The sequence below is a fragment of the Humulus lupulus genome, chromosome 5, assembly GCF_963169125.1.
Source record: "Humulus lupulus chromosome 5, drHumLupu1.1, whole genome shotgun sequence".
Taxonomy (NCBI): domain Eukaryota; kingdom Viridiplantae; phylum Streptophyta; class Magnoliopsida; order Rosales; family Cannabaceae; genus Humulus; species Humulus lupulus.
In genome coordinates, this window is record NC_084797.1 from 5,219,114 (window position 1) to 5,234,090 (window position 14,977).

Consider the following 14,977-nt stretch of genomic DNA (forward strand, 5'->3'; position numbering starts at 1 on the left):
ACATGTTTGAATCTAGTTTTCGGTACTGTAAACTATTCGGAATTTTCTGAAAATTTGCAAGATACTTTAAATAGCTACAATATACACGGTCATAAAAAAAATCGCGCCGAAAACTGTTTACAAGTCGAGAAACACTGAGAGCCCTACCGATAGGGCTTAAAGTGAAGCCCCTATAGAAGAATTGTCCTATATATATATAGTCACCTGAGATAGCCTATTACGTGTAAACATATTTATTGTTGTGTAATCCCAATATTTAAGGAATACCATTTAGTCTGTTATCTGTTCCCGATTTTTATGGGACGTTTCCATGTATATAGGAGATATTGCATTTAATGTCATTATTTGAATTGATGTACAGAATATCTTCTTGAAATATGTGGGAATGAACTCTGTAACCTTCCCTATAATAAATAGAGGAGGAATGACCACTTATAGGGGATCGATTTCTGATTTTTTGAGAGAAAGCTCTGGGTAATTCATCTCTTAAGAATTTCCAAAAAACTCTAAGTCTTAATAACATAGACTCGTGTGGACTAGGCAGAATTAACTGCTGAACCACGTAAAAATTCTCATGTTTCTCTTCATCATTCATCCGCTCCATTGTTTAATTGTTCTACAATTTAAGTTGACGAAAAACGGCGTCAACAGGTTAATATTAAAGTAAACACCCATGGGTAGTAACCATTAAGAGTGCACCTATATATATACACATCTAGTGAGAATAAAAAAATGAACAATATTAACATATATGAGACACTCTTAATGGTTACTACCTATGGATGTTTACTTTAATATTAACTATTGGATTAAGATCAATGGTCCATATTTATAGCTGTTAATTAATATTTCTAAAAATAAATTTTAATTTTTTCAAACTTTTGGAAGGGCTACCAGATGACATGGTGGTCACATATTTATTAATTAAATAATAAAAAAATTTGTTTAATATTCATTCTCTCCACTCATTCTTCATTCTTGATTCATTCCTTTTTATCCATTCCATGAGAAAAAAATCATTTTGGAATTAATGGGAATAATTAGTATGACTATTATCTTTCCAACAACTAATATTTATTGCCTAATTAATCTAAAAAAATTCAAAATTATTGATTTTATATATTTTATTTATTTATTTTCATCATCATTATAATCATTCATCGTCAAAATCTTATTTAATAATTTATCATAACTATCCATGGGTAATTCCGTTGAAAAGTCTTCCTAACATATATCTATATATACTAAATATTAATTACAATTATTATATCCTAGAAATTTTCTCCTTCAAACTAATTAACCTCTAATTTATTAAAAAAAATTACAATTGTGTGATGTAAGTTTAATTTAATAATATTCTTATAAGATTCAGTTCTCTTTTACATGCTTCAACAAGAAAAATCAAATGTGCCAATAAAAAGCATAACTTCAACACAAAATATTTGTTACTTTTTTTCTTAATAAATTTCAAAATATTAATTATATGACATAGATTTATTAACGTTGCTAAAAACTCTTTTTGTAGAAAAAGTAATAGAAATATTATAATCTTTAAAAATAAATAGAATAATGAGGTTTGTGTACATTGATTTGATATTTGACGTATATAAATATATTTATATGTATTATCTCTTGACATGCTTTTGTTGTTTACTTCAAAAAGCAAAAATCTTATCACAACTTGTTCCCTCTTATATGGATAAAAGCAATAAATATGTCTACTAATAATAATATGTCTACTAATAATAATAAAAGTAATCCATTCAAAAAAATAATAATAAAAGTAATAATGGATGCTTACGTGTAAGAATCTATAAGAAATCTATCAAAGTTGAAAAAACTATATATAAATCATTTGATTAATAATTACACTAATGTTTTCACTAACTAATTCATTAAACTGTTTCAGGTGGATTATCTTTTACCATACACAAGTAACATGTAATTACATTTTGTTAGTTTTATTTATAGAATTTATTAATTATATTTATTAAATTTATATCATTATCATATAAACATAATAAATAAATAATATTATATATAAAAAAATAACATAAACATATTAAATTAAAATATTGTTTATATTTTTTATATACACTAGATACAAACAACGTGCAACATGCACGTTTGTTTAGTTTTATTTATAGAATTTATTAACTATTTTTATTAAATTTATATTAATGTCATATAAATTTCAAATAAATATCATATTTTAATTAAATAATTTATTTAAGTTTATGTTTGTTCTAGTTTTTGAATTTGGGAGTAACAACAAGAGATTATATATTATATGTTTAATGTAATATTAAATATTATAGATGGATTTTAAATTTAAGTTTCTCCTAGTTTTTTTAAAAACAATTTGTTACTAATTGACAGTACATTATATTATATGTTTCATATGGTATTATTCTAATAATTGAGTTTAAGTTTAATTAAATTTTATTTAAGTTATAAAATGATTTTATTATTTTTAAATAATTATCATTGTAAAATATCTCAAAAATATCATATTTTAATTTGTTTAATTATTTATTATTTTTAAATAATTATCATGTAAAAAATCTAAAAAAATATCATATTTTAATTTGTTTAATTATATTATTTTTAAATAATTATAATTGTAAAATATCTCAAAAATATTATATTTTAATTTTTTTAATTATTTATTTTATTTTATTTAAGTTTAAATGTTTACAAAATACCGTTAAATATAAGAATATTCCGTTAAAGTTAATATTAAAAAAATAAAAAACCATTAAAACCAAGAATTTATGTTATCTACACACTTATTATATAGAAGAGATATAATATGATAATATTTTTAAACATAAATGATAATTTTTTAATAAAAATTAAGATTATGTATTATATATTATTATAATGATATTTTATAATATTTAAATTTATATTAATATAAGTATTAAATATCTAGTCTTGTATTAAATATTATAATAATAATAATATTTTATAATATTTGAATTCATATTAATATAATTAGTAAAAAATTAGATTATATATTATCATAATAATATTTGAATTCATAGTAATATAATTAGTAAAAAATTAGAATTATATATTATTATCATAATAATATTTAAATTTATATTAATATAATTATTAAATATCTAGTCGTATATTATATATTATTATAATAATGATATTTTATAATATTTGAATTTGAATTTATATTAATATAATTATTATATATGTAGTCTTATATTAAATATTAATATAATAATGATATTTTATAATATTTAAATTTATATTAATATAATTAATAAATATATATATTTTTAGTTAATTTTAAAAATATATTCCGTTAAATATTTAAAATATTTTGTCAAAATTAACAAAACAAATGGTTAAAACCAATAATTTATGTTATCTATACTGAATAGATATAAAAAAAAAATGGTATATAAATTGGAGAGTGAGGTTTGTGCTTGCTTTAATAATTGCTTTTTCTTTTTTTTATTTTTGTCGAGAGATTGGAATGTTTCTTTTCATCATACATATCTCACCAAACATTAAGGGGGAGAGAGAGAAAAAGCCAAATAGTATTTTTAATCTTTTTTTAATAAGTCTATTCCCAAGTTGTTTTCTTCAAAAAAAATCTTATGTATTATGAAGTCAATCAATTAACGGTAGGATTTTATTTTCCATTTATCTATAGATAAAAGAGCAATAAATTTGCATTAATTAATAGAATTATTAATGGGTGCCTGCTTGTATGAATATGCAATCAAAAGGTGTTTGGTAATCAAAGTAATGAATTAAAATATTACATGATGTGTCATTTTTTTATAAAATAGTGGGTACAGTTTAAAATAAATTTGATTGATTAAATAAAATTGGTACATCAATTGGTATAATATTTTAATGCATAATTTTAGTTCACATATCATTACTATTTTTTTATATAATCATTTCACAAAAAATATATATAGTTTTATTTTGATAATTTTTTCGCAAATTTGGTTTCTTATCATAAATTCTCATATGCCACCACTTACTCGGTCATTCTTTTAAGGTTCGCGTCAATTCTTTTAGAGTTCGCAATACGAGCCCTAAACCATTCTGCAAGTCCTAAAAAATCACAGATTTTAAGGCTTTTAAATAAAAGACTCGCGCCCCACGAGTCCTAAAAAGTCTTCTTTTATAGTAGTGTAATTTTTCACAATTTTGGTATCTTATCATAAATTCTCAACACTCGTAAAAAATTCTAAACACCCTGCCCGAAATATAAAATAGTCTATTTTTACCAATTACTCTTAAAAATATAAATATAGTCTATTTTTACAAGTGGAAAAATACTATTTTTTCCAAATACATGTCTTTAACTATTAATCAATAATTTCAACATATGTTCTACCTAACTCCTTTTACTGTTTGACATATATAAAAACAACCCAAAGCAATGCACAAACTTTCATATCCCAAGTTACTTAATATTCTTATTCATATTAAACAAAAACATAATGTTAGGCATGGCAATGGCAGTTCACCCATTTTCAGTCCCTATGTGCATTAGTACTATTAGTACTACTGCAAGAGCAAGATCAAGTGCTTGCTACCCCACCCAATGTACTGTGGTCAATACCCATAGTTCTATCACCACCACCACTACTACTACTATTGATCGAAGATCAGCCAATTATGAACCTCCCATTTGGTCTTTTGATTATATTCAATCTCTTTCAAGCCAATATAAGGTCATTTATTTTTGTTATAATAATCTCTTATTCTTCTTTTTTCATTAATGTCTTCTTCTCATACTATATACTACAAATTGATCTTATGCCTAATCATATAAATATATATATAATTGTGTATATAATTATATTTTATGCAGGGAGAACCCTATACAAGTCGATTGAATGAGCTGAAGGAAAAGGTGAAAAGGATGCTAGTTGAGATGGAAAACTCTTTAGCTCAATTTGAGCTGATTGATACATTGCAAAGACTTGGATTATCTTACCATTTTCAAAATGAAATAAACACTATTTTGAAGGAAAAGTACACCAACATTAATAATATTATCAACAATCCTAATTTTGATTTGTACACCACTGCTCTTGAGTTTAGGCTTCTACGACAATATGGATATGCAGTACCTCAAGGTATACATTTATATATATGCTCACATAATAATAATTAAGTATATGATATAAATTCCCTAAATGTACAATTCTCCAATAAGGCTTCACTTTAAATCCTATCGGTAGGGCTCTTCAGTGTTCTCGACTTGTGAACAATTTTTGGCGAGATTTTTTTTATAACTGTATATATTGTAGTTGTTTAGAGCATCCTGCAAATTTTCAGAAAATTCCGAATAGTTTACAGTACTAAAAACTGGGTTCAAACATGTTGCTTTCCACTCTCATAAAAAAATTAGTCACGCGTGCAACAATATGTTTGAACCTAGTTTTCGGTACTGTAAACTATTCAGAATTTTCTAAAAATCTCGTAGATGCTCTATATAGCAACAATATATACGGTCATAAAAAAAATCGCACCGAAAACTGTTCAAAAGTCGATAACACTGAGAGTCTTATCGGTAGGGCTTAAAGTGAAGCTCCTATATGAAAAATTCCCTAAATATATATATGATTAATGTTATTGCAGAAATTTTTAATGTGTTTAAGGATGATGAGACAATGAAGTTCAAGGCAAGAGTAATAAGTAATGATGATATTATTGGAGTGTTGGCTTTATATGAAGCTTCATTCTATGGAGGAAAAGGTGAAAGTATTTTGGAGGAAGCTAGGGTTTTCTCAACCGAATGTCTTAAAAATTACATAATGGTGATGATGGAGCAAAATAATTTATTATTAGATGATAATATGATATTATTAGTGAATCATGCCTTGGAGCTTCCCCTTTATTGGAGGATAACAAGGTCAGAAGCTAGGTGGTTCATTGATGTGTATGAGAGAAGACAAGACATGAATTCTACTTTGCTTGAGTTTGCCAAATTGGATTACAACATGGTGCAATCAATATATCAAGAAGATCTAAAACATCTCTCCGGGTAATTAGTTATATAAGTAAATTATGATTTTATAGTTATTATAAAAAATAAAAAAAATTAGTAACTTCATTTAATTGAAAAATATGGATAGCTTTGTTAGTAAAATCATCAAATTTGAATATAATTTACCCAAGAAGAAAAATTTATTGATGATTTTGTTAATATCTATCAAATAATATATATTTTTAAGAAAATTCTCAAGTGGTGACCCTAAAATAGGGACTACCAGTGTGCCCTTTCTATTTTGGCATGTAAATAAGTTATAATCCTAATTGTTTTTTATGATAATGTACATTGTAATTATAGCAGACCCTTCTTACTAGTTTTTCGTGAAATTTAGAACAATATATTTTGCCTAAATCAAGGTCAAAACAACTTGTATTACATGTGCTTGTTTTGGTTTTTATATATATGCATGTGAAATAGGTTGTTTGAGTTCTAATTTCGGCACAATAAATTTTCCAAAAAATTTCAGAATATCTGCTCTAAATACCTTATAACTTATCTACGTACAATTCATATAAAAAATTTGAATTATAACTTATCTACGTACCAAAAATATTAGGGACACACCGATGATCATTTTTTCAGGGGTACCACTAGAGAACTATCCTATAACAAAATATATTTAGATTATATATATATATATGATGAAAATGACCAAGAAGATGATATAATATATAATATATATATATATATAATTAAGGTGGTGGAGGCAAACCAAACTTGGAGAGAAAATGGACTTCTTTAGAGATAGATTGATGGAGAGTTTCTTATGGACTGTGGGAGTAAAATCTGAGCCAGAACTCAGCTACTATAGAAGAATATCTGGAAGATTATATGTTTTGATAACAACAATTGATGATATATATGATGTTTATGGAACATTGGAGGAGCTAGAGCTTTTCACTAATGCTGTTGAGAGGTAACTGATTCATTAATTAATAATGTTGTTGACCTATTTTAGGGTTTATATTTTTTTTTATCTTGTATTTTGTCTTATTATTTGTTTGGATCCTGTATTTTGATAAATTACTTTTTGGACTATATATTTTGTAAAATAGTTCAACTAGACACCTAAACCTAATTTCGATGAACAGAATGGTTGTGCTCTTATTCTAAGCTGTTAGTTTAGTAAATTATTTGTGATTTTAGTTCAAACAACTTTGATCAAAATCGGGTTTCGGAGTCTATTTGAACTATTTTACAAAACATAATAACGAAGCTCTGATTTGTTAAATTTGTGTTAAAATTCAATATTGGTTGGTATAGATGGAATGTGAAAGCTATAAATGATTTACCGGATTACATGAGGATGCCTTTCTTTCTCTTGTACAATACTATCAATGAAATGGCCTTTGATGTGTTACGAAACCAAAATTTCTTCAACATTCAATACCTTAAGAAAACGGTAAGTTCTATTTTCTTTCTTTCTTTCTTTATTTATTTATTTTTTTCTTTCTAAAAATGCTAATTATAAATAATAATAATTACATTATTTTTTTCTTGCAATATATTGATGCAGTGGGTAGATTTTTGTAAACATCAATTACAAGAGGCAAAATGGTTTAACAGTGGATACAAACCAACATTCCAAGAGTATATTGACAATGCATGGATTTCAGTATCAGGACCCATTATCCTTGTTCATGCTTATTTCTCTTCTACAAATAATAATCCCATTACAAAGAATGCCTTGAAATTCTTGGAAGTGGGTTATCCCAACATAATTTACCAAGCATCCATAATTTTACGACTTGCAGATGATCTAGGAACATCCCCAGTAAGTAAGCATAATATATTGTTTAATTATTATTAGAGAAATTGGTGAAGATGGCCTATTTTTTTTAAGTGATTTAGCACTCTGACCTACTTTTAATCATTTTTTGCAAAATGGTCTTTATCTAAAATTTGATCTGTTGTCTAATTTTTCGACTAGTTGTCTAATTTTTCGACTAGTTGTCTAAAATTTTCGACCGGCTGTTTGAATTTTTTGACCATCTGTCTAAATTTTCGACTAACTGTCTAAATTATGAGAGGTCATTTTGCAAAGAATTATTAAAACTGGGCTAGAGTGCAAATGACTTTAAAAAATAGGTCATTTTGCCAAAGTTACTATTTGAGAAATTTGTGAAAATGACATTTTTTTTAAGCAATTTAGCACTCTAGCCTACTTTTGATATTATTTTTTTACAAAATGGTCTCTGTCTAAAATTCGACCAGCTGTCTAAAATTTTCGACCAGCTGTCTAAAATTTTCGACCGATTGTTTGAAGTTTTTGACCACCTGTCTAAATTTTCGACTAACTGCCTAAATTATGAGATGTCATTTTGCAGAGAACTATTAAAACTAGGCTAGAGTGGAAAATGACTTTAAAAAATATGTCATTTTGCCAAAGTTGCTATTAGAGAAATTTGTGAAAATAACATATTTTTGTAAGTGATTTAGCACTCTGGCCTACCTTTGATATTTTTTTGCAAAATGGTCTATGTCTAAAATTCAACATGTCTAATTTTTCGATTGATTGTTTGAATTTTTCGACCACCTATCTAAATTTTCGACTAGCTGACTAAATTACGAGAGATCATTTTGCAAAAAATTATTAAAACTAGACTAAAGTACAAAATAACTTTAAGAAATATGTCATTTTGCCAAATGACCCTTATAATAATTATTATTTAACTTATAATAATGTATTTAATTATTAATTTGCTGAGCAGGATGAAATGAAAAGAGGTGATATTCCAAAATCAATTCAATGTTACATGCATGATACTGGTGCTTCTGAAGACGAAGCTCGAGAACACATCAAGTTTTTAATAAGTGAAGCATGGAAGGAGATGAATGATATTGAGGATGATGATGATGAAGATAATTCTTGTTTCTCAAAAGAATTTGTCGAAGCTTGTAAAAATCTTGGTAGAATATCACAATTCATATATCAATATGGAGATGGACATGCTTCTCAGGACAGTTTATCAAAACAACGTATTTCAGAATTGATAATTAATCATATTCCCTAGTAATTTTACAGTAGATAATAATAATAATAATGAATTTGATGTAATTAAAATACATGATAACACTTTGTTGTGTTAAACTTTGCATGTTATTAGTGGTGAAAAATAACAATATGATGACCAATATCATTGTGTCAATTGCTATTTCTTTTTCTTTTTTTTTGTTCTTTTTTTTGAGGGTGAACAATTGCTATTTCAAATTATAACCACTATTTTGAGCTTATATATGTCACTTTCTTTGTTTGCAAGAGAGGAAAAAAAAAATAAGAGGGATAGAAAAGATAAAAGAAAGAAAAATATATATTTTCTCTCCTACTTGTTTGGTAAAATGAGAAGAAAGAATTTTTTTTATTACTTTTGTTTGGTATGTGAGATAAAATTGGGAGGAAATAATTTTTTTTTTTTGACATTTTTATCCTTATATTAATATTTACATATTTTTGTATATTTATCTTTATGTATTAATTATAAATATATTTTTCTTTTATAATTTTATCATAATTGCATGAAAATAAATTTTTTATAATGCATACTATTCTTTTTTTCCATTTATATTCTAAATTAAATACATATAAATAATTTATATTTAAAAAATTTAGGCTAAAAAATAATAAATATATATATAATGTCCTTTTCTATACAATATATTGAAGATATGTAAAAATGTGAAGATAAAAAATTTAAAAATAATAAATAATATGAAAGTCAATTTTATAATCTTTCCACATCTTTGAAAATATGAACTCCAATATACGAGTCTCACCATTTAAATGGCATTTTAGTCATTAAACTTCATATTATTAAACCACACTTTTTCTCTTTGGTTCTCTCTCCATTTTGGAGAGAATATATTTTAGGTGGTCCCACCACATTTTTCTATCTAATTTTCTTTCCCCTTCTCTCTTCCCTCCTACCAAACTACTCACTTTTTATAGTTCTCTCCACTTTTCTTTCTTTCCTCTCATTTTTCTTTCTTTCCTCTCATTTTTTCTTGGGTAAAAGACATTACTCCAAAAAATCATGTTAGCACATAGTAATACCAATCTATGTGCACTAAAATATTATACCAACTGACGTACACCAAAATACGGTAAAATCAGCATTTCTTACCTTGTTGAGTTATGATATGCGCACATATCATTACTCAAAAATGTATATGTTTTCACAAATTACTTGCAACTACAAGTCATGAAAAGTTGATAAAATATGAAACAAGAAAATAGGTCAAGGAAGTTGGAGTTGCAAATGCACTTCATTCTCTAAACACATTTATAAAAAATAATATGACAAGTTTTGAAACTAGAATCATCATCAGTCGCCTTGGGACAAAAATACAGTGATGTAATAGCATGAATGGAGATGGGTTTCCTTGCAAAACAAGAAACTACTGGAATTCTTAACTACCACAGAAGACATCACAGACAGACAGACAGACTTCAGCTTTATAGCCCCTAAACATGTATAGTTACACAACTCAATGTAACTGAAATTAATATAAAATAAAATGTTGAGGAAGCAGAATGGGTCCTCCTCAAGTCAATGAACTGGATTGTACAAGTAGATGACCATATAAGAAATATCCGTAGAAAATTTGCCTTCCCATATGATTACCTTATATTTATCTTCATCAGAATCCAACAGCATTGCCATACCGACAGCTAAGCGCCTAGAATTAATGTGCGAGCCAAAGTACTGGAAACCAAGAATTATGAGCTGGGGGGGGCGGTGTTTGTTTCAGTAGATTCAACAAAATTCTCCAAGGCTTCCATGTCGATTGTCATGTTGTCAACAGTATCGGCTTCTTCTACCTCTGTCATTACTTCATCTTTATCACCAGTCGCATCTTCTACCCCATTTTGTGCAGAAATAGATTCCATTTTTGGTTCCTCGATAGCCTTTTCCAGTTCGTTCTCCGGTTTGTTCTCCGGTTCGTTTGGCTCTATTGTCGTTGGTTGTGGATATGGATCGGTGGAGATGGTAAGCATGGATGTCACAAGGAGATTCTACACAACCGAAAGTGGCAAGCACAGCTAAAGATAATTATTCAACTTCTGGGAAAGACTTATTTTTCCAAAACATTATATCTAACACAATAAGATAACAACCTATTAAGTGAATCTAATTATATTTGATGTATTTTAACAAGAAAAGTTAATGAAACTAGAAGTAATTATTCTTTACAAAATTACAATTATATCAATTACATTATTCTGTTTTATAAACATTAGACCAAACAAACTAATTAGCACATTAGATTTGACAAGCAAAATATATTATTTAACAAAGGTTATCAATTTATGGAGGTTTTCTACTATAAAAGAGAATAATCGCCACATGTTAAACTAAAGTACCTTTTCAAGTGCTAGTGCAAGCTTGGAGAGATTTGGATAAATGCCCCGGGCATTCAGGAGGATCTGATCAGTTTAAAAAGAAAAATAAAAGTCAAAATCATACTTGCTTGGCCAAAGTAAATTAATGGAAAGTTAATGCTTGAAAAGGCATTAAACGTAAATAAATATATAATATCACCATGCCGGTTGTAAATGCAACACATAAAACAAAGCAAGTACCTCGCACAGCCTCTGAAGGGTTAATGGAGGACCTCGATCGAAGCTATGGAGAACTGAAAACGTAGAAAACACTCAATTAGTTATTCACACACAAGGAGAACGCTTGGAAAATAATAGTTTCGAAAGAAGAAAAAAAGACGAAAGAATCATTTCCATTTTCACATTGCAAGAATGATATTCAACATCTCTCTTTTTCCTTGTTGTTAAATGTATTGGTCAACAAGACACCTGGATCATCAAATTCCACAAAACAGTTTAAACAGCTCCTTTGTGGGGTATTCACAACATACGAGCTACCCCTCTCGGGTATGATATATACAATTCTATTAATATCATAAAAGAAAAACATATGGCTGGGAAGATTTCAAAGGTTGACAAATGGGGTCAAGTGACCAAAATCACTCTTCATTTTGTAATATCAGCTCATATATTCCAGCTGACAACTAAAACTATATTACTATCTTTAAACAACATCCAAATGAAGGAAAATATAGATTAAGGAAATGAAAAATACCTTCATCCAACCTTTTTACCAACTCAATAAATGTTTCTCCTAGAGAAGCATTTTTCTGTTCATCCGTCATTTTTGCCTCAGGATACTCCGACAAAACCTTCATATAAATTATAGAAAAAGGGAAAAATTAAACATTAAAAAATAACTTTTTTATTTTATTAAAAGAGTAGTACTACTACTCTTTTTTTGGCTACAAGTGAGGATTGAACCCCTTCCCCCCAACACACACACACACGCCCCACCCCACTTCACGGCTTGAGCTAGCCTCAAGTGGCTAAAAGAAAAAAATAACTACTTGGATGGTTAGAAATGCAAAAAGCAGAAAACATTATACAAAGCTATACATTTATTACATATAAACTAACAAAATTAAATGTTACAAAAGACCCACATGCTGGCATACCTCCCCATACCAAAATTACATATAAACTAACAAAATTAAATGTTACAAAAGACCCACATGCTGGCATACCTCCCCATACCTGCTTCAGCTGAAAGGATAAGGTGGCCTTTAACTTGTCCCATTCGTGCCTAAAGAACAAATACAGAGCAAGAAGAAGTTATAACAGTAATGTATTATATGGATTTCATGCAAAACAATATATTAGCAATGACTTCCCAAATATTAGGCAAATTCTAAAAATTGATCTTGGTTCTTTCAACAGTTATCACTGTGTTTAAAACAGTATTTATAGGTAACAACATGAAAGTTTATGTTGACGATATGTTAGTTAAATCTCAACATAACAATAACCATGTAGACGACCTCGAAGAATGCTTCGCCATGTTACGGAGGTATGACATGAAGCTCAACCCCCAGAAGTGCTCTTTCGGAGTATCCTCAGGAAAGTTCCTAGGCTTCATTGTAAATGCCTGGGGAATAGAAGCAAATTCGGACAAGATCCAGGCTCTAATTGACATGCCCTCACCTCAAAAAGAAAAAATCATTTCACATTTTTTAAGATATACAATATTATATCTTGGTGGGCTTTGTTTTTGTTTTTCTTTTTTAATTATGAATAAAAAGAGAAATAAGTGTCTACTATAATAATAGAAGTATTATTGGATTCGTACGTGTATGAATCTAATAGAAATCTATACTATTCAATTTTATCAATACACAAAAACTAATCCTCTCCTTCTCCAATATTTTTTTTCAGGTTTGTTGAAGTGATATAGTTGCATTTCATCAGTGAAGAATTTAAGGAATAATAGAAAGGTTAGTTTAATTGCTTTAACTATATAATTTGATCATATAAAATTTAAGACACTATATAAAGCACATTTCATTTTGTTGACGTCATTTTTCGTCAACTTCATTATATAGAGCAATAAGCAACGATTTAGGAAGAACAGAAGAAATCAAAGATTTTAACGTGGTTCAACAGTTGAAATCTGCCTACATTCACGAGTCATTGTTACAATGAATCCTCAAATGAAAGCAATTTGGCAGAGTTTCTTCTTATTACAAATTTGTCCGTGAATACAAATGACCTAGTCCAGACTATTTATAGACCTAGTTGTATGCATATCTTCACCCAATTCAGGGAAGTTACAATCAAATGTTTAAATTCAAACAAATATCCCCATTAATAATACAAATCAAATGCATTAATTAAATAACGATCCCATAAAAATAAGGATCTGATATACGGTGTTGACCAATCCCTAGGAAATAGGGATTTCCTAACAACTTTCCCGTGTGATAAATGTGTGTTTTTCATTGAGCTCGAACGTTGTGTTAACGCGTTTTCGAGACTAACCACGCTTCGAGCTCATCATTCCAGTTGTTGCCTCCTCCTCATTCACTAATCCGGTCAAACTCATTTCTCGGAGAAAGTTGGTATCTTCGAGCTTGCAACTCATGCTCGAACGCTGATAGCAAATCTGGAACCATTTGTCAATTTATACAAGTGTATTGCTAACATCTGTTATTCTCAAGCTTACACATTACAAGCCTACATCTCGAGGCTATTTATTTGATCTCGAAATTAAAGTGTAACACATCTCATTAAACCAAACCCAAACATAGAAACTCAAAAGAAAAACCGACCAGGACATTTAATAAAGCAAAATCACCACCACCATCTGCAAACATCCAAACAAAGAGAATGACAATAAAAATAAAGAAACCCAAAATAAAGAAATAATATATATATATATATAAAAATATATAGAAATTAAGAAAACCTCACCCTAACGTACGAAATTATTTTATTTTAGCCCTCATTGTCGTGGGGTTAATATTATTTACGTGGTATTTTGCACATTTGATCTTTGACTAGCTACCTATTTGTGGCGGTTTTATTTTTTGACTTTTTTAGTTTAGACAACTTAGTTTTCATCGAATTTGTCATTTCTTGGTCGAATCAATATATTTTTTGTTGTAACTAAGTAATTATTTTTTTTTAAAAAAATAATAACTAAGCTTTAGTTACATGAAACTTATCACTAAATAACTTCTTTTTTCATAGTGTAATAAAAGTCTATGTTAATCCATATCTCTATTGTTTCATTTTCTTAAATTACATTTTTTTAATTCAAAATTTATCTAATTAGAGTAAAATTCAACAAAACTTTTAAATAGAGATAGACAAATGTTCCAATTACACAAAAGTGTTATACTGAGGACAAAGAAAAGAAAGATTAAGTTTTCTCAAACTCTTTTTATTAATTTCAAGATATTTATCTAATCAACAAAAATATGTAGTGTAATAGAAAATGAAAGGCTATGACTCATTAATTTTATTTAAAGACTTCTTCACTTTCTAGACCATTATAAATACAAGGCAAATCAATACACAAGCTCTCATCCCCCAAAAATAGTGGTTTTTAATTA

The 14,977-nt window shown here is 27.7% G+C and overlaps 2 protein-coding genes across 2 annotated transcripts; one reads left to right on the top strand and one right to left on the bottom strand.

Moving 5' to 3' along the window:
- Positions 1-4,464: 4,464 nt before the first annotated feature.
- On the top strand, positions 4,465-9,057 carry LOC133780216 (myrcene synthase, chloroplastic-like). Its single transcript, XM_062220081.1, has 7 exons — positions 4,465-4,715; positions 4,856-5,123; positions 5,629-6,034; positions 6,741-6,959; positions 7,307-7,445; positions 7,560-7,817; positions 8,755-9,057. Exons 1-7 carry the CDS (start codon positions 4,482-4,484, stop codon positions 9,055-9,057), a joined length of 1,827 nt encoding a protein of 608 aa, XP_062076065.1. The 5' UTR covers positions 4,465-4,481.
- A 1,230-nt stretch (positions 9,058-10,287) lies between these two features.
- Positions 10,288-12,718, bottom strand: LOC133834266 (uncharacterized). Its single transcript, XM_062263823.1, has 5 exons — positions 12,621-12,718; positions 12,139-12,235; positions 11,625-11,677; positions 11,406-11,468; positions 10,288-11,057 (listed from the first exon to the last, which is right to left on the bottom strand). The coding sequence occupies exons 2-5, from the start codon at positions 12,206-12,208 to the stop codon at positions 10,761-10,763; spliced, it is 483 nt and encodes a 160-aa protein (XP_062119807.1). The 5' UTR covers positions 12,209-12,235; positions 12,621-12,718; the 3' UTR covers positions 10,288-10,760.
- Between the last annotated feature and the right edge of the window lie 2,259 nt (positions 12,719-14,977).

Coding starts and splice junctions, on each gene's coding strand:
- LOC133780216 (XM_062220081.1), top strand. CDS start 4,482: ATGTTAGGCATGGCAATGGCAGTTCACCCATTTTCAGTCCCTATGTGC. Junction 6,035..6,740: donor GATCTAAAACATCTCTCCGG/GTAATTAGTTAT, acceptor TATATAATTAAG/GTGGTGGAGGCAAACCAAAC. Junction 7,446..7,559: donor TTCAATACCTTAAGAAAACG/GTAAGTTCTATT, acceptor ATATTGATGCAG/TGGGTAGATTTTTGTAAACA.
- LOC133834266 (XM_062263823.1), bottom strand. CDS start 12,208: ATGACGGATGAACAGAAAAATGCTTCTCTAGGAGAAACATTTATTGAG. Junction 11,678..12,138: donor GGTAAAAAGGTTGGATGAAG/GTATTTTTCATT, acceptor CTACGTTTTCAG/TTCTCCATAGCTTCGATCGA. Junction 11,469..11,624: donor CCCTTCAGAGGCTGTGCGAG/GTACTTGCTTTG, acceptor TAAACTGATCAG/ATCCTCCTGAATGCCCGGGG.